The sequence below is a fragment of the Propithecus coquereli genome, unplaced genomic scaffold (genome assembly GCF_000956105.1).
Source record: "Propithecus coquereli isolate 6110/MARCELLA unplaced genomic scaffold, Pcoq_1.0 Scaffold132, whole genome shotgun sequence".
Lineage (NCBI taxonomy): Eukaryota > Metazoa > Chordata > Mammalia > Primates > Indriidae > Propithecus > Propithecus coquereli.
This window is the reverse complement of record NW_012137414.1, coordinates 2,726,268-2,744,776: the sequence shown is the minus strand read 5'-3', so window position 1 is coordinate 2,744,776 and position 18,509 is coordinate 2,726,268. Positions and strand designations below refer to the sequence as shown.

At 35.8% G+C, this 18,509-nt stretch overlaps 1 protein-coding gene across 1 annotated transcript in view; it reads left to right on the top strand.

Moving 5' to 3' along the window:
• DMD (dystrophin) overlaps window positions 1-18,509 on the top strand; it is a 2,517,447-nt gene that overhangs the window by 1,730,541 nt on the left and 768,397 nt on the right. The window contains exon 47 of the mRNA XM_012638704.1: window positions 3,989-4,174. Within this exon, the coding sequence (XP_012494158.1) occupies window positions 3,989-4,174 (186 nt within the window). The remainder of the gene's footprint in view (window positions 1-3,988; window positions 4,175-18,509) is intronic.

Genomic DNA, 18,509 nt, shown 5'->3' with positions numbered 1-18,509 from the left:
AAAAGTAAATATCTCAAAGCACATAGAAACTGAATAAAACTTACTCTTCTTCTACATCATAAATTATGCACATCTGTTATCTTTTTCCAAGGAGTATTTGGAACAAGTCATCAATTCCTAGAGAGTGTTTGGAGGGGAGGAGAGCACAAAATTACATATTAGGAGTTTTTGATTTTCAACCAACCGTCAACTGAGTGATATTGTCATAGAAAAAATACTCAAAGCATTTTTTATTGATGGCTTTAGATATGTTATTAATAATGATTCATTATTAAAATATGTAAAGTGTAATTTATTACCAGTACAGTAATTTCCCTTATTTAGTTATTTCTTTGCAAAGACATTTACATTGCTCAAAAATCCAAAAGTACAATGGAAAATCTCACTCTATCCACCATCTGCCCTACCCTCACTAAGCATTGATTTTAGTTCTAGAAATAAATCTACAAAATAAATTCCTAGAAGTAAAAGTTCTGGGTCAAAGGTTACATGCATTTGATAGATAGTGCCAAACTGTCTTCCACAAGGGGTACACCAATATATACGTCCCACCAACCATGAAGAAGAATCTATATTTTCCCACAGCCTTGACAGCAAACTTGGATTTTTGCCAGTACAATAGATGAAGTTCTCATTTTCATTTCTCTCATTATGACCAAAGTTAAGCTTATTTTTGTGTGTTTAAAATCATTTGTATTTTCCTTTCTGTGAACTGTCTTTATCTTTTGACCAATTTTCTTTTGGGTTGTTGGCCTTTTTCTTATTAATTAGCAGAAGCTGTTTTATATGTTAGTAAATTTCATCCCTTGTGTGAGATATAAGTCACAAATTATTTTTTTCACAATTTGACATTCGTCTTTGACTTTGCCTATGGCTTCCTTGGTCATGCAGAAGCTTCTGATTTTTACATAGTTCGGTTTACTGATATTTTTGTCTGATAATTAAAGCTATTTAACTTGAGGGTACAATTTCCATTTTTTATGCAGTTGACTACCCTGGACATAATATTGCTACTTATATTAGAAAACAAAGAACTTAATCTTGAATTTGGAAATTGTCTTTAATTCAACAAACTTTTATTGAAGGTCTATCATGTGCAGGAACCCAGCTTGTCCAGAAAGCAAAGCTTAGTGAGAGAGTCAATGTAAATAATAAGGTGAATAGTGTGAGGCAAATGTTATGATTGAAGGAAGCACAAGGTTTGTGAGGATCTACCTAATGTGACATCATAATTAAGCTGAAAATGTAGTCTCATTATAAGCTATCATTTGGTTATTTCACATATTAGTCAAATCTTACCCATTGCACTGTTTTCTGTCAGGAATTGTTCTACCTCTATAACCAAGAAGGGATAGGTTGGGAGGGTGATAAGGAAACCAACAATTTTAGTTAAATGCCATACAGATTTCTGTAGCCTAAATGAAACGTGTACGATAATGTGATCAGATAAAATGACTTCATAGCTCAATTTTAGATATTTTACGAAAATATGATGCCTATTATCTCCAGTAGCTTCAGAATCTAGAGGCTCTTAGATGCTGTTATTTGAAGCTGTAAAATGCTTTTTACATGTACTTGTGAGTAGAAAATGATCCAATAAAAATAAAATGTTTAGTTACCTCCTTTTAAATGCGAGGAAAAATAAATTGAGGGCAGTATTAGATTATGTATTACAGACATAGAATTACATTTGTGATATCACCTATGTATCTCTTTCTCTGTCTCCCTCACACACACACACACACACACACACACACACATACACACAGAGCCACAGAGATAAAGAGAATTCAACACTACAGGTGTATTTATGGATTTGAATTCACGAAACACAAATAGGCAGGACTAATTCATCTAATACTATATTTACTTGGCTTTATATCATGATACAAGTCAAGCAAAGTAGATACAGCATCATGATTCATTATTTGTGGACAAACAATCCGTGCTACCTGAGCATTGTGTTTCTTTTGCCCCCTCACCCACACAGATAAAGGCTGCCAGGGATGAGAGCCAAGATGTGTGCAGGTCACCTTAAATAGGATCCACCACTGCTATTTCCTTTCAATCTTTTACACCTTTATTCCCAAGGCCTGTATTCCAACTCACAGCTCCCTCAATCAGATGCATTTCCATACAACAAAAGCAGGCCAAACATTTCCCATTCATCTTAAAGTTAGTGTTTCCAAGGAAACAGTGCTGTGAGAGCCTAGGGTAAGTCCCAGGATGGCCTGCATCAGCCTAGGCTTGATGTGAACCCTTTAGTCATACATTCATATGCATTCTACACAATATGTATAAATGTATTTACAATATGTTTCAATGTACATATTGTTTACATATAAGATCTTGTTTAAAATTCCTTTTCTTATAAATTAGTTGAGTAATTATTTTGTCCATTAACGTTTCCCTTTTTCACCTCATAACTCGTGTATCCAATTAAAGAAAGTAATGTTTATTAGTGAGTTCTTAAAAAATATCTAAAACAATCATTCCATAATATGTGGCTTTGCTTAGATGATGTACTAATATATTAGTATGCTTATCTAGTTTCCTTTTTAAATGTTCTCTATTATTCATAATATAGAAATCATATATAATAGATGCATATTATAACATTTTATTTATATTATATTATTATATTTATATTATAATGGTATTAATAATATTATAAAGAGCCGCCATTATGAGTTTACAACCTTTATTCTGGTATACTAGTTTTAATGCTTGATATTCTGAAAAAGGGTTTTACTCTTGTTTATCCTAACCCTGTATTTACATTTGAGCTTGAGCAATAATCACTAACATTAATGACTTTATTGTCATTCACTGTCATGCAGAGTATTGCTCCAAGCACTTTTCATGGATTGCTTTATTTAGTCCTTACAGTAACCCTGTGAAGCAGGTGCTGTCATTGTTCCCAATCTATACAGGAAGCATTGAGAGTTAGAGCAAACTTGGCTAAAGTATTAGGCAAGAGCCAGAACCAGGATTTAAATCCCAGCAGCCTAACTCTAGACTCCACGATGTTTAACACCATGTCATACTGTTTCCTAAGTTATTTAATGTTTTTCAAATCTAATGTCATTATTCATGTATAAAATTGGGATTTTAAAGAGTACCTATACCATAGGGCCATTGGGTGGATTAAAGAGTGCAGTAAGTGTGAAACTTCTAAGCATGATGCTTGGTATATACTAAGCCCTTAATAAAAATAAACCTATAATCATTCTGTTTTATTCTACGCCAATCCAAATGTTCCTTTTACTTTTTTATTCCAATCATCTCTGTCTGTTTTACTTGATTTCTCTAGGGCTCACAAACAATAGCTTGGAAAAAATGCATACATACCTCATCGATTTTCTTTGTACATAAAAAGATTTCTTTTTACATAAAAAGATTTCTTTTTACAATTTCCCTAACATAGAAGAAAGCTAGAGGCGAGTATAGTAGAAGAAATGATTACTATACAAACAAAAGTTATAGTTTGGTTTGGTTTTAATTTTAGGATGCTCTTTGAATATAAATCACTCATTTGAGATTTAGAAGATCTATGTTATATATCTGGTACTAATGCTGAATAACTTGGCTTATTCATTTTTATAACTGCCAAGGCAATGTGTCTGACATGTAATATACAACACACCATTACGTTTGGTAAGTGAGTGGATAAATGAAGAATGTGCTCCTTTACTTTTATCGGTTGAAGTTGAGTGTGCATTTGTGTAAGGTGTGTGTTTTAAATTTCCAAAAAGGCATTCATGTCTTCAAAGTATAGAATTTTTTAAGGGTGTTAATGAATAATCTCTAGTACATTAATTAAATAATCCTAACATGTAACATATGTAAGTCATCAATATCTAGCTGTTAAAATACCAAAAGCAGTAAATTTCTGTAACATTTCATGATAAATAATTTTTGAAAATGTTTTTCTTTTTTGTTTATACCTTGAGAATTGTTTACCTTTTTGATTTTTTTTTCCTTTCAGGTTTCTAGGGCTTTACCTGAGAAACAAGTAGAAATTGAAGCTCACATAAAAGACCTTGGGCAGCTTGAGAAAAAGCTTGAAGACCTTGAAGAGCAGTTAAATCATCTGCTTCTGTGGCTGTCTCCTATTAGGAATCAGTTGGAAATTTACAATCAACCAAATCAAACAGGACCATTTGACATTAAGGTAGGAACTTTTTGCTTTAAAAGGTTTGTTTTCTAAAAGAATAGCAATATCACTGAATTAAGTTCCTCATTCGTTATCATTGTTGAAGAAAAAATTATTACTTTTAAAGCACAGCGAGGAAGACTTTATTCAGGATCATCACAGTGGTTACAGGGACCAATTTGATGGGGTCTTGCAGGAGAAGGAGAAAGGTTGGGCTCAACTCCAAATACATCATGAGCAAGTGGTAATTTATAGCCATGGAGCAGGATAGGGATCAGTGGATGGAAAATTACTAAGAGTAAACATCAGGGGCAAGGGGATTTTGACTAATCTGACCTAACAGGATTCTTACTGAAGCCAGGCCAGGGTGATCAGACATCACTTGGAGGATGGTAGAGGATGAGGAACCCAATCTGATATTGAGAGTGAGCAGATGTTGAGGATGGGGAGTTATTGCTAACCTGACTTAGCAGGGCTCTTTGCTAAAACTGGATATTACAAGGAAGTTCATAGATGGGCCTAGGAGAAGGTTCAGAAGCCTGATTCAAGTTTAGCCAACCACAAAATCTTTGTCATCATCATTATCATATTTGTTATAATGATATTAATAATTATTATTATTTGACTAGCTTATTCAGGTTTTCTTTCTTCCAGCATTTACTAGAAATAATGTCTTCATTAAACTCACATCACTAGAATGGCTATACCATATTTGTTACTATGATCCATTTTCCATCCCTGCTTTAATTATATTTAATATATATTTGTAGACATCTTTTCCAAAATTGAAGTTGTCTAAGAGATTAGGTGCCTACAAAATAATGTCTAGGGTTTTTAGTAGACATTATAAAGCCCTCTCAAACTGACTCCAGTTTACTCTTCTATTCTCTTATTCTGCCAACAACCTCCCCTTATACTCTAGCCACATCAAATTATATGGTATGTTCACATTCATGTGGTTTAATAGCATACTCGTGTTCTTAATTTTCTCTCTTCTTTAAGTGACTTCTTTCAGTTTGTTTTGGCATGGTGAATTTTCCTCCATCCTTTATGACTGAATTCAAAGTTATTGCCTCTTCAAAATTTTCTTCCATACCCCAAGCAGAGTTAGAATCCCTGTTAGGATTTCTTATAAACATCTATACCCATCTCCAGTTGACTTAGTATGTTGATTTACACTTAAAATTGTTAAATTTATTTACTTTCCAGGGTTGTAAAAACCTAACATTTAATCTCCATTTAGTTACCATTTTGCTAGAGGAGAGGGCAGAGATAAAAGGACGTTTGAGAATCTTTTAGAGAAGAAAAAATGAAAGTTTGGGGAAGATGGGTTTGAGTGAGAATGAGGAGACAGAGGCTTGCTACTACTAAAATGAATTAGATTAACAAAGTACACTCCACCACTTTTACCTTATTTTTCCTGACATTTGTATCTACCATTCTGATAGCTACCCTCCAAGAACAAATGGCAACGTGTAAGACATAGATAGACACCATTTCACCAATGCAGTACTCAACCTGCTCAACCAGTAGTATGGTCTTGGGTTGACCAATCAAATTCATGAGTTACAATAGGCTTTACCTAGTAACAAATTCAGTTGGCTTAAGAAAGTATATAGGGTGAGTAACAACAGCCTGTACATTAATGACGCAATGGGGTTCTTGACAGAAAGGCATGACTTCTGATGCCCCAATCACTCTGCAGTTGAGTCGTGCGTGGTCAAAAGGCACAAGACTGGGTGAGTGCAAAACACATTGTCAATTTAGAGACACTATCAGCTCTAGGATCCCTTCCATTTGTCCACCTAGCTAGTACATAGTGTCCTTAGAGGTATTTGACTAGCTCCTATTCACCAGCCCAACTATGCCTCATCAATATTGATTTTTCATTATTCATTAAAGGATCCCAACAAGGAAATACAGTTACCTGGCCCAATACACAACAACCTCAGCCAGATTCTCAATTATCTTGGACCCAGTATATTCTTAAAAGTCCTTGATTTAGTATTGCAAAGAGGAAAAGCCATAAATTCTTTCCTCCCAACCAGAAATAGATTTTTTTAACTCACAGGTAAAAGCACATTCCTCTACTTTTAAATATAATCTTTGGTTAAAATGTTCCTCTTCTTTAAAACAATGAAAAATATACTCAATGCTACCTATCTGTGTTCATGGAATATATTTAAGAGAAAAGATAACAAAATCCCCTGACACAAATGGATCCTGATGACTCAAGCAAAGTGACTTTAGTCCTAGTCTGTGGCCCCCAGAATGGTTTTCGGATGTTGAAATCCCGCATTGGGTCTTTGATTGCCCATGGTTATATGTTTCTGCCAAACAGGTCCTTGCAGTTTTGAGTGAAAGCTATTCTCAGCTGTGCTAATCTCTTTTCTTTGTCAAAGCTACAAGTCACCACTCACTGCTGTGTGTAGTTTCAGAGAGTCATGATATTTGCCTCCTGCAGCTTGGTCTAAATCACTGTGGGGAGAGGCAGCTGCTTTTTCCCTGGCAGAAAACTCTTTGGCTTCAGTCCTCCATGCATATTCTGAGTTTTTTATCGCTGGAGTGCAGATTTCAAAAATATTCCTTTAGCCTTTTTCTTTTGCTTGTAGTTGTATCCAAAAGAAAAGAAGAACATAAAATCATGCATATGACTACTTGAAAGTTTCTCCCAATAATTCTCAAATCTCTAGTTTGTAATTAGGAAATGGTGACCTGTGTGAATAGTGTAATAACTTGCCTAGTTCTTTATCCCTCTTTGTCTGGCTTCTGTCTCTACTCATTGTCTAATAAATGATTTATTAAGATTGCACAGAGTCCTTCTGCTTGAAGATATGGGATTTTAATCTTTACAGCCTCCTGTAGCTCTCTGCTTAAAGAGGTTGAACGTTTTTTTTTTCAATTAAAGAAAGTGGGAAAATGGATTTTGCTTTGCTTAGCTTTAAACTACTGAAAACCAAAAATAAGTTTTCAAACAGTTTTGAGGACATGCTCATTTTTTAACTCAGAAAAAGAAGCTGCCTTTTAAAAAATCTTAGGAATGAGTTAATGCAAAGAAAGTAGATATCCAAGCAGCTAGAGTTCTGTTTCCATTTGTAAATTTAAAGAAACTTTTTCTGACCATGGCAGCGGTGGCTACCTCTGAAACAAAAGGCCCGAGGCCATGCCATTTGGGTCATTTGTTTTCTCTAGTCAAACTCTGAGCACCTGTTAGAAAAATATGTAATACCCTCTTTGAGCCTCAGTTTTGCCTGGCTGGCACTTCATGCTTATTGATGAAATGCAGCTAGCTGTGTAATGAAACCCAAATAAAAAAAGCCTTAAGGGCTCTGTTCTAATACATTGTTTATGCTGGAGTGAAAATTGACTGCACATCGCTTGGTTTGTGCAATTTACTCCCGAAATTTTCCTATTCAGGAAATCCTGCAAATAGCAATATTCATCTTGAAAATCACCTCACAGAACCCTTGGCAAGCTGAGAAACATAATCAATGAGATCGTGATGTAGAGGGTGAAAATTAGGCGTAATCACAGCCCTTTCCCATCAGTCAGCCCACTAGAAGGCATGCCTTTGAATTTTGATTTTCAAATGTACTCTCAATTTAGACATAAAATATGTTGATTTCAGATTTCAGAAATGATAATTGAATGCTAAGATCTTGAGACCAGTTTAGAATTTCTATAAAGGATCTTATGTTTTTAATCTTTAATGAATGGTTTCAATAATGAGCTAGAGGTATACTATTTATCTGACATAAAACTGCCTAACTACTGCTTTCCAAACTTTTTATTAAAATATGAGGTGAGGGGGGTAACACATAATTTTATGTTAAGACTTACCGACTGAAATACTCTTATCTTGATGACAGGGAAGGCTTTTTCCTCCCCTTTGAGGGAGGAATGACTTTTCTTCTGTGGTTTATAAATAAACACAACACGTGGCTCTGCTGGCTCTTCCTTACTGTATAAGAAACATAATTGCCCATAATGTCAAATCCACACTGAAAACTACCAAAGCACTCAATTTTAGTGACTGACCATTAAAGTAACTAAACACCAAAAACCTTTTCTGTGTATGTTCACATTGCTGTGAGCATTGTTAAAGAAAAATTGCACTGGACAACTTAACAGGCAAGAGACTTTATTCAAAAGTTTTGTAATAAAGGAGAGAGATTAAAATCAATTCTGTTGAAACAGAAGGCAGTAGAGCTTTTAAGTGCTGGGCAAGTTAGTGGGAAAGTACTAGAGGTTGTTAGGGGGGAGGTTGATCAATGTCATTAGGCCAATCTGTGTTTGCTAATTGGTGCTTATCAAAGTTAGATTCCTACCTTCCCACTTAGACTAGCAGATAGGGGTGCTATCTTCCTTAATGATTGCATTTCAAAGGGATGGCTCCCAGGTCCTTGAGAAAGACATTCCTAGGGTGTAAAACAGACAAGAGGCTGGGAGAAGATTTATATCTCAAAGAGGCAGAGAAAGAATTTACACTAGGTTTCTAAAGTAAATGCTCTAAGAAAAGGGAGGTCAGGCCTAGAGTCAGGAATAAATCTGCCTCAAGTTTAGTTAGCTGAGGGTAAAGTTAAAGCCGTCTTTGAATAAATAAATAAATAAATAAATAAATAAATAAAGCCGTCTTTGTCAGTTCCCCCCTTTCTTTAAGGGAAACCAGTGTTCCCAATGAACAACTTGGGAAAGTTAGTCCATGTGGCTCATTTCAGCAGCTTTCTGATGTTGAAGGACTAGTTTAACCAACTCTGAGACTTCGTAGTAGAGGATATTTGCTGGGTGTTGTGAATAATCAGGCATTTAATGAGTGGGATTTCTAGAAAAGTGAGAAAGACAAAGATTAATGATTGGAACAGACTATAAACTCAATTTTTGAGCCGAGAGGGCAGCCAGTCAAGAAGATTCCTAAAGTTGGGCTGAACACATTCATAGATGGTGGAGTGAGAATGGCATTGGCAAACTGATGGATCTCCTGTTTTTTAGTTTAAATGCTTTCAATGATGGCATAGACATAATGGCTTCAGTAAGATCATCCACAATCATGGTTATTTCCTGGGGCAGAGCACGGAAGATGTGGGAGTTCAATGAACTTCCCTAGTGGCCCACACAGCAGCAGCTATAGGCACGAGAATGTTGTCCATATATAAGTTGCTATGGTGATGAATCCTTTGCAGTTCATATCAGTCATTCAGCTTCAGCTTGCAGTAGATACCATGGGGGAAAGGACAGGCAGCTACAAAACAACCTAGAATCTCAATAAAGATCTGGGCAGCAATTTTAAGTTTAATTCTCAGTGATGCCAAGTCAGGAGGGTAGGAGAAAAATTGGAAATGTTAGTTTGGAGATGTGTAGCCAGATATCGAAGGTATTTTGAATAATTAATTGAAAATTGGTAAGAACTGACAAAATGTGTAAGACAGCAAGATCCAATACAATGTAGGTAACAAAATCATGTAATTTACAAAGAAATGCAAATAGATCAAAGACAATGAACAGGGCTACAATCTGATAACACACAAGGTTTTGCTATAGTTTATGTTTATTGAAACATAAAATTTATCTCTACCCTCATACTCCTTTTGATCAACATAATCGAAGTAAGATTTTTCTTATTTATAAAATAAGGCTGGTCTACTTATTTACATAGGTACAGAAAAAATAGTAATTGATCATATAGATCTTTTTAAATTAACATTGTTAATTAGCGTATCCATTACCTCACACATACAATACATTATTATTAACTTTAGCCATTCTATTATACATTAGATTTCCAGAACTTATTCATCCTTCATATCTGAAACTTTGTGCCTTTGACTAACATTACCCCATTTCCCCAACCTCCCAGCCCCTGGTGACCACTATTGTATTCCATGCTTCTAAGAGGTTGACTTTTTTAGATTCCACGTAACCCCATTAATGTATCTAGAAGATAATAAATGTTTCTAAAGCATACATACTTCATGTAATAATGTGTTCATGTACAAGTATATATAAGTAACATTGCGTCTTCCTAGAAAACTAATTATATAATAATCATGTGTGGCAGATAGCAATAAATATGTTAAACACAGTCCTTAACTGCTTTGAGCCTGTTTTATTTAGCATCTGCTCCTGCAAGTATATGCCTATCAAAATATCCCATTGTATACGTTAAATATGTACAATTCTTATTTGTCAATTATACCTCAATAAAGCTGGAAAATAATAAAATAAGATATTAAAAACTTACATTGCTGAAAGTTTTCATAAGGATTCTCAAGATATATCCTAGAACTCTACTATGCAGCATAATACTTACAGTTAACAATACTGTAATGTATACTTAGAAATTTGCTAAGAAGACAGATCTTATGTTAAGTGTTCTTATCACAAAATAATAATAATAGTAGTAGTAAATAACAATGTGGGAGGAAACTTCTGGAGGTAATGGGTATGTTTATGGCATAAATTATGATGATAGTTTTACATATGTATACTTTATCTTCAAACACATCAAGCTGTATGTATTAAATATGTACAACTTTTTGTTTGTCGCATACCTCAATAAAGCAGTTTAAGAAAATGGAATCTTAGATTTGATTTTTAAAAGTCTCTTGAGCTTAAGGGAGTCAAGCCAAGAACTTGCCATCAGATTTTACCTGAAGTATCTATATATTCAGCTGAATTATTCTATTCTCCAGGTCCCCCAAATACCCTAAATTTCCTGAGCTTGCCAGGAAAAGACCTTCCTTACTCAATTGCAAGACTGGGAATTCTGTAAGCTAGGTACCAAGACAGTTTTCCCAAGAGTGCTTTGTAAGCGTTAGCTCCACAAAGTCAACAATAGTTCTTTAAACCCGTCCGATCACATCCAATTCTCAGATACAACATTCTGGTCAAAGCCTTATATAATCCATTTTCTCAATTACGTTCTGTTACAAGGATGACATATATTTATTGAACCTGTGCAAATAATTACATTGCCATGAAAGTAAGAATACTCAATACCAGTTTCTGAATTTTGGAGGAATCAGGCAGGGATAAAAAGATACATGTTTTTGAAACAAGGGGGTGCCGAGGTGGCGGACTAGAAGCAGCCTGCGTAGCACTGCTCTTGAGGAGAAGATCAAAAGTAGCAACTAGATACCCACCTTTGGATCAATCATCTGAGTGAGAGCACAGGGATTCCAAAGAGAAGAGGCAGAAGTGAAGTGAAGAAGATAGAAGTGAGATGAGCAGCTCAGCAGGACTGGGGTTAATTAGGGAAGGCGCCCACACATGGGAAAAGGACAGAGCAGAGAATTCTGGTCTCCACGCTTCTCCTGGGGATACTGCAACCTGAGCAGCGGCAGGACCCCTCCACTGCAGTGGCCTCTGGACTGTTATAGAGACCTGTCAGGAAGCTATGCAGCTGTGTTGCTCCAGAGAGAAGGGATGGCTGGCTTGCGAGCCCTGGGCACTGAGGCTGGTGCCATTGTAACATCCCAACCTCAGGAGGCTACTTTTGTCCAGAGGTCAGATCTGTGACTGTTGCCTCACCCTTTTCCCCTGTCAGGTGGGGAGGGAGCAGGGAATCCTGGCACTCATTTGCCCTGTGGGCAAGTAACTTGTGCTGCCACCACTGCCACTGCTGCTGGGGGCCCTGTATGGAGCAGAGGACCATGGGCCTGGTGCCCATTGTTGTGGCCTGGCCAATCCCACTCAACCACACTTCCCACAAGATCCAGATGGAGTGAGTACCTGTAACCTTCGATGTCCACTGCCCACTGCCAGGGCAGCTGGACTGCTGCCACCACTGCCACTTAGAAGGTCCTGAGTGGGAGGAAAGCCAGAGGAGCCACATCCTTTGAATCTGGGCAGACTACATGCCAAGAACCTGCCCAGCCTACACAGATGCTCTGGGCACCACACCCTGTACATGCCCTGCTCAACCTGTACACTTCACCTGTAGCCACCCCGGCCCATATGCATGAGCAGTATACCCCAGGGACATGGTCCGTCTTTCATAGGTGCTCTGTGCGATGCCGTCTGCTCTGTCTGAGGATCCCACTCCACCCAGCATGTGAGCTGTGACCTGCTAGCCTTATCTCTTACCATATACAAAAAATAACTCAGATGCATTAAAGACTTAAATGTAATACCTGAAACCATAAAAATCTAGAAGAAAATGTAGGAAAAATTCTTTTAGACATTTGTTTAGGCAAAGAATTTATGAGTAAGATCCCCAAAGCAAATACAGCAATGACAAAAATAAACAAATTGGACTTAATTGAACTAAAAAAGTTTCTGTACAGCAAAGAAAATAATCAACAGAGTAAATAGACAACCTACAAAATGGAAGAAAATATTCACAAACTATACATCCAACAAAGGGCTAATATCCAGAATCTACAAAGAACTCAAACAAATCAGCAAGAAAAAAAGCAAATAACCCCATCAAAAAATGGAAAAAAGACATGAACAGACTCCTCTCAAAAGAAGACAAGACAAATGGCCAACAAACAAATGAAAAATGTTCAACTTCACTTATTATCAATGAAATGCAAATTAAAACCACAATGAGATATCACCTTACCCCTGTCAGAATGGCCATCATTAAAAGTCAAAAAATAATAGATGTTATTGTGGTTGGGGTGAAAAACGAACACTTATACACTGATGGTGACACTTGTATAACCATTATAGAAAGCATTATGGAGATTCCTCAAAAAACTAAAAGTGGACCCACCATTTGATCCAGCAATCCCACTACTGGGCATTTACCCAAAGGAAAAGAAGTCATTTTATAAAAAAACAAACAAACAATAACAAAACAAAACAAAACGAACAAACAAAAAAAATCACTTGTACCTGAATGTTTATGGCAGCACTATTCACATTAGCAAAGATATGGAATCAACCCAAGTGCCCATCTACTGACGAGTTGATAAAGAAAATGTTCTATGTATATACCATGGAGTACTACCTAGCCATTAAAAAGGAATGGAATAATGTCTTTTGCAGCTACTTGAATGGAACTGGAGACCATTATCCTAAGTGAAGTACCTAAAGAATGGAAAAACAAACACCACATACTCAGTTCCATTAAACTGGAACCAACCAATGAGCACACAGGTGCACAGAGGGAAGTAAAACTCAGTAGAAATCAAGCAGAGGGGAGAGGGAAGGAGGGGATGGGTGAAAACCTACCTAACAGGTACAATGAACAATATCTGGGTGACGGGCACACTATTACCCTGACTCAAGCATAACAAAAGTGATCCACGTAACCGAAAACATTTGTACCTCTGCAATATTCTGGAAAAAAAAAAAGACATGTAATAAATTTCTTAGTATGTTTTAACATAAGAAAAAAAACTATGGTGGGAACATATTTCCAAAGGCATAAAAATTTATGGTGAATGGGACGTATCTGGTTGTAGCAGGAATTTTGGTAAGAACCCCTAAGAAGAAAAATTAAGTTTGTAAAATACTCCCACTTTCAAAAGAAAGCAGCAAGTTGCTGCAAGAAAATCACTCCATAAAAGGTAGCAGTGTCCTGAGGTTTTCATCCTTCACCAACCCAGTATACCCATATAAGTAAAAGACTGTAAACTTGAGAAAAGTTTCTTGAATTGGGAATTCCTGGAACAGATCATTCAAGTAGGACTAATAGTTTATTGGCCAGGAGAAAACTTCTATGGCTTTTACCATTCCTTTCCTCGTAAGGGGGAGGAGAAGAGTGCTTTCCCTCCTTCCCTGCCACACCAAGGAGGAAGGCTCCAAAAGAACCTCTATTACAGTGATATTCAGACCTTTCTATTTATAAAATTCTAAAAATATTTTTAAAAAACTTAATATCCTCTTGCACATTTTAGAGATGACATTTATTTTCCACCTCTGGGGTATTATAAATATTGACATTTAAAAAGTGTCACATTGTTATTTTGAACGTATCTGGTGAAATCCAAATGCTATAGCAACATAATATCTACCTACCATCATATACTTAAAAAATACATGAATAAATTTATCCTTAATTAATAGAAGTTTTATATTATTCCTTTTTATTTAAATCATATTTTCATTCCTCTGCCCCAAAGAATTGTATTCTAATATAATATATATTTATGCTACGAAGTATTTTATTAACCACTTTATCATACATTTGTATGACAAAGATATCAATGTAGATTTAAATTCAATTTTTAAAAACAATTTTCTGTGACTATGAGGCTGTAAGTATTTCTAAAATCATCTTACATTGAGTTGTATTTAGAATTATTAATAAAAATATACCTAGTAATAACAAAATAACCTGTGTATATGTATAGCTTTTGATAAATAATTATTAAACATACACAGTGGATTTTTATTGGAAGTTAATCCATAAATGAGATAGATGGGTGAGTGCTTGTTGGTACCTTGATTAAAGGAGAATTTCAGTCACCAGTATTTTGAATTGTACTTTTATTTGGCTTAAATATGTCTTGATCTATCCATTGGGATAGGTCAGAATGGTGTGCTTTTACTTCATAAAGCTGGAGATGGACTATCCTTAACCAAGCAGTGGGAAAGATAATTGGAATGATGTGTCTACCACAGAAACAAACCCAGCTGAATCTCTTGTAGAAACTGAGATTCTGGAAACTGATTTCATGAACACTATCTCTGCCTACATATACCTAGGAAAATCTTCATGTACCTCCAGGGGCATACTGTAGTCTGAAGATTGTCACTCTTGGGGAGATAGGCATTCTATGGGAAGGACAGAAGGACAACTCAGTCCCTTGCTGGATACTTGTTAAGCTGCCACAACATCGTAAAGTTTATCTCCACTGCAGTCCATGGCTTTAACCATTGTACAGTTAACTCACTCCAGCAATGCGTGTATATGCATATCACGCTGTTCACTCATGCTGAAATTCCTAGTGTCTAAAATCCCCAATTCTTTAATTCCTTTTTCTGGTTAAAAATGAAATAAAAAATAAAATAAATAGACAAATAAAATCCCCAATTCTTTTTCACATGTGCTGCTTCTAGGTGACATTTCCCACATACTGCTTTTGTGTCGTCTATTTTTGGAATTAGATGAAAGACTGTTAGCCCCTTCCCTGGCCTTACTCAGATTTATCCACTGAGGTCCCTGAACCTTAGGTTCAGTGTCCCATTTCCTGATCCAATCCTCACCAAGGCAGAGAACACATAAGAAACTCACTACCACTAGGAGGTAGACTCAAGAAGTAGCCTTGCTGCCCTGTGCCTGGTTTCTGGTTCACTTCTAGTGATTCCAGTGCTCGTCTTTCAGAGAATTCAGTCACCTTCTACTCACTGACCCCACTACCTCAATTATGCTTCCTACTACCCTACCGCTCAGTCTGCCCCTCCAAGAAAGAAATCCTCTTCTTAACTTCAAAACACTTGACTAAAGGCTTAATATATGTGTTAACCCATCAATCCACTTGATAGTAGGGATGGAGAGAAAGGAGTCTTTGAATCCTGATTTTATCATACAATGTATTACAATCTCTTAAAGTTTATTTTCAACTTCAGATGTGATATGTATGCCTTCTATAACTTTATCTATGCTATGAAAAGAATGTCAAGTAGACTGAATCCTAAGCCAAAGATGTATGGCACATCACTGGAAACCTCCCTCTATTTTGACATTGGTATCTTTTGGCTGCATTTTCTTAATTAGTTATGAAATTCTTATTGCTTTATTTCCTATCAAGTTCATATTGTTCCATTTTGTCAACAATCATACATTGGAGATTTTATTGCTGAAATACAAATGAAATTTATTTGCATATATCCCCAATCAACTTTTCTAGGCAAACCTATGAAATTTCTATTCAGCTAACAATCCACTGATTAATTACAAGGTACTAGTACGTTAAGATGACTCTGACTTTGAATTTGATTCTAGTGTTGAATTGATGTAGAAGTATACCTGAGTGTACTAAATCCTATCAATGGAGAAACATTTACAATGCACTGTAGTGAGTGTACTTATAAGGTGTTATGATAGCTCAAAACAATGATTTCCAACCCAGCCAGGGTATTGTTTAGAGCATAATTACTAAAGTGTGGTCCCTCAGCATCACGTGGAAAGCTATTACAAATGCAAATTTGGGGGCCTCTCTGTAGACCTCCTGAATGAGAATTGATGGGGGTGAAGCCCAGGAATCAGTTTCAACAAGCCCTCCAGAGGATACTTTCACTTGCTAAAGATCGAAAAGCTTTGGTCCAGGGACAGTCTCCCGAAGGATATAATGCTTGAGCTGGATCTTTAAAAGATGTGCAGGAATTGATAGAGTGAAATGTGTGTATAGGAAAGGAAAAGGGTTCCAGAGAGAAGAGACAACAAAAGTAGAGATACGAAGGTGATTAACAACACGAAGTATGGGGAAAATAGCAAATTCAATAATATTAAAGTATAGCCCATTTCGGGAAGGCTTGGATGCCACTTTAAGGAGATAAGACGTTATTTTTGAGAGAAGTGGACACCACTAAAGAGAGGTGACTGGCAAACTTCCAGATTTGAGGAGCACAGGATCAAAAACGGGGAGAGTAGTCGGGAGGTTACTGAGGAACAAGGTGGTCCTGGATTAGGACTTTAGTACGAGGGGTGAAAAGAAGGAGATAATTTAAAAAACTATTTTGCAAATTGTTGCTGGTGACCCATTGATGAGTTATGAAATCAATTTAATGGGTAAAATCAAATAGAATAAGATAATGTAGGATACAGTAGACTATAATACAAATTATCACGCTGTTTTGCATATGGTGTGGATAAGTATTTTTTGTGAAACTATTGTTTTCATTTATATTTTATTTCATTTTTGTTTCTAATTTTAAGATAATCTGCACAGTCTTATACAACAGGAATAGTTAGTACTCTATCAGTGGGGAGGCAATACTGTCTTTGTTATGACAAAGTTGGGAGTAAATTCATGCTTGTCTAACAAACTTTAAATGTATAAATCATTTTATTTATTTTTGTATAGATAATACTTTCTTCTATATTTTTTATGAAAATAAAAACTGCACTTTACCAATCTTCAGGAGCACCCATAGTGGTTTGCCATTTGACTTACCTGTTTTATTAGTGTCCTGATATGTTGATCTACATCAACAGAGTTAATTCTGAGCAGCTGAAGATTCTAGTCTTTCAGTCATCCAGTTTCTTTCTCCATCTGCTACGAAGGTTTTGAATTCCCTGGGTAGCCTTCCAAGGAGAGGATATGTCTGTATTCTTTTCTTCCCTGTCCTCTTAAAAAAAACCCTGCTGTTAGAATACTATAAACATTCTTTCTACACTGTGCTTATTTCCAATTAATGGTATATACTGGAAATTATTTTCTATATTAGTACTTAAAGAGCTTTCTCTCTCTTTTTTATTTGACAGTTTAATAAATATTACTACTATTCTTTTCTAAGGATGCACTGTAATTTGTTTAATAACAATTCAATTAATGAGCATTTAGTTTGTTTTCCATTTTTGCTGTTGCTACAAGATGACAACGTATAACTTTGTGCATGTCATTTCACACATTGCAAATATAGGATAAGTTCCTAGAAGTAGAATGGCTGGGTCAAAATGGTATTTGTCATTTTTGTAAATGTGGCCAAATTGCTCTCCATGGAGCATTCTCATCAGTAATATGAAGGCTTTTCCCCCCACACCTTTGCCTGATCAGCGTCTCAATTTTTTCAATCTTCTAAGCAAGAAAAAACAATGTCATTGTCATTTTAATTTGCATTCTTCTTTTGAATGAGAATGATTTTTTTCATGTGTTTCAGAATCATTTTTATTTATTTTTCTATGCACTGTTTGCTACATTATTTCCCAATTTTCTCCATTTAGTTATGGGTCTCTTTATTACTGAGGCAAATACAGTTTACCACTTGAAGTAAAAACATGGTTTTCTACAACAAAGGTTTTAATGAATGTTTCCTATGACAAATAGATTCTAGTCTGAAGGTTATAACCTGAAAATATCAAAACTAACCTTTGAATTGCATAGGAAATGTATTTGCCCTTCGTAGCAAACAATCCTGGATAGAAGTTCAACATGATGACAAATTGTAGAATAAACACAGGTTTTTAAAATTTGGAACTGGTATGTAAATATTTGCTTTCGTTTTGTTATGTATCTAACAATATATAATAGATAGAACAGGATCTGTCTTTTCAAAGGACCCATGTCAACTGACTCTCATCCTTTCAAAATTCTTCATTACACTGAAGAAGGCTTGTGGCTTCTCCCTGCATGGCATGCTTTAGCCAAGTCTGAAATATTAATATTTGGAAGCTTTAAATTTTATTCCCACACTTTATATTTTTTTTTTTTTTTTGAGACAGAGTCTCACTTTGTTGCCC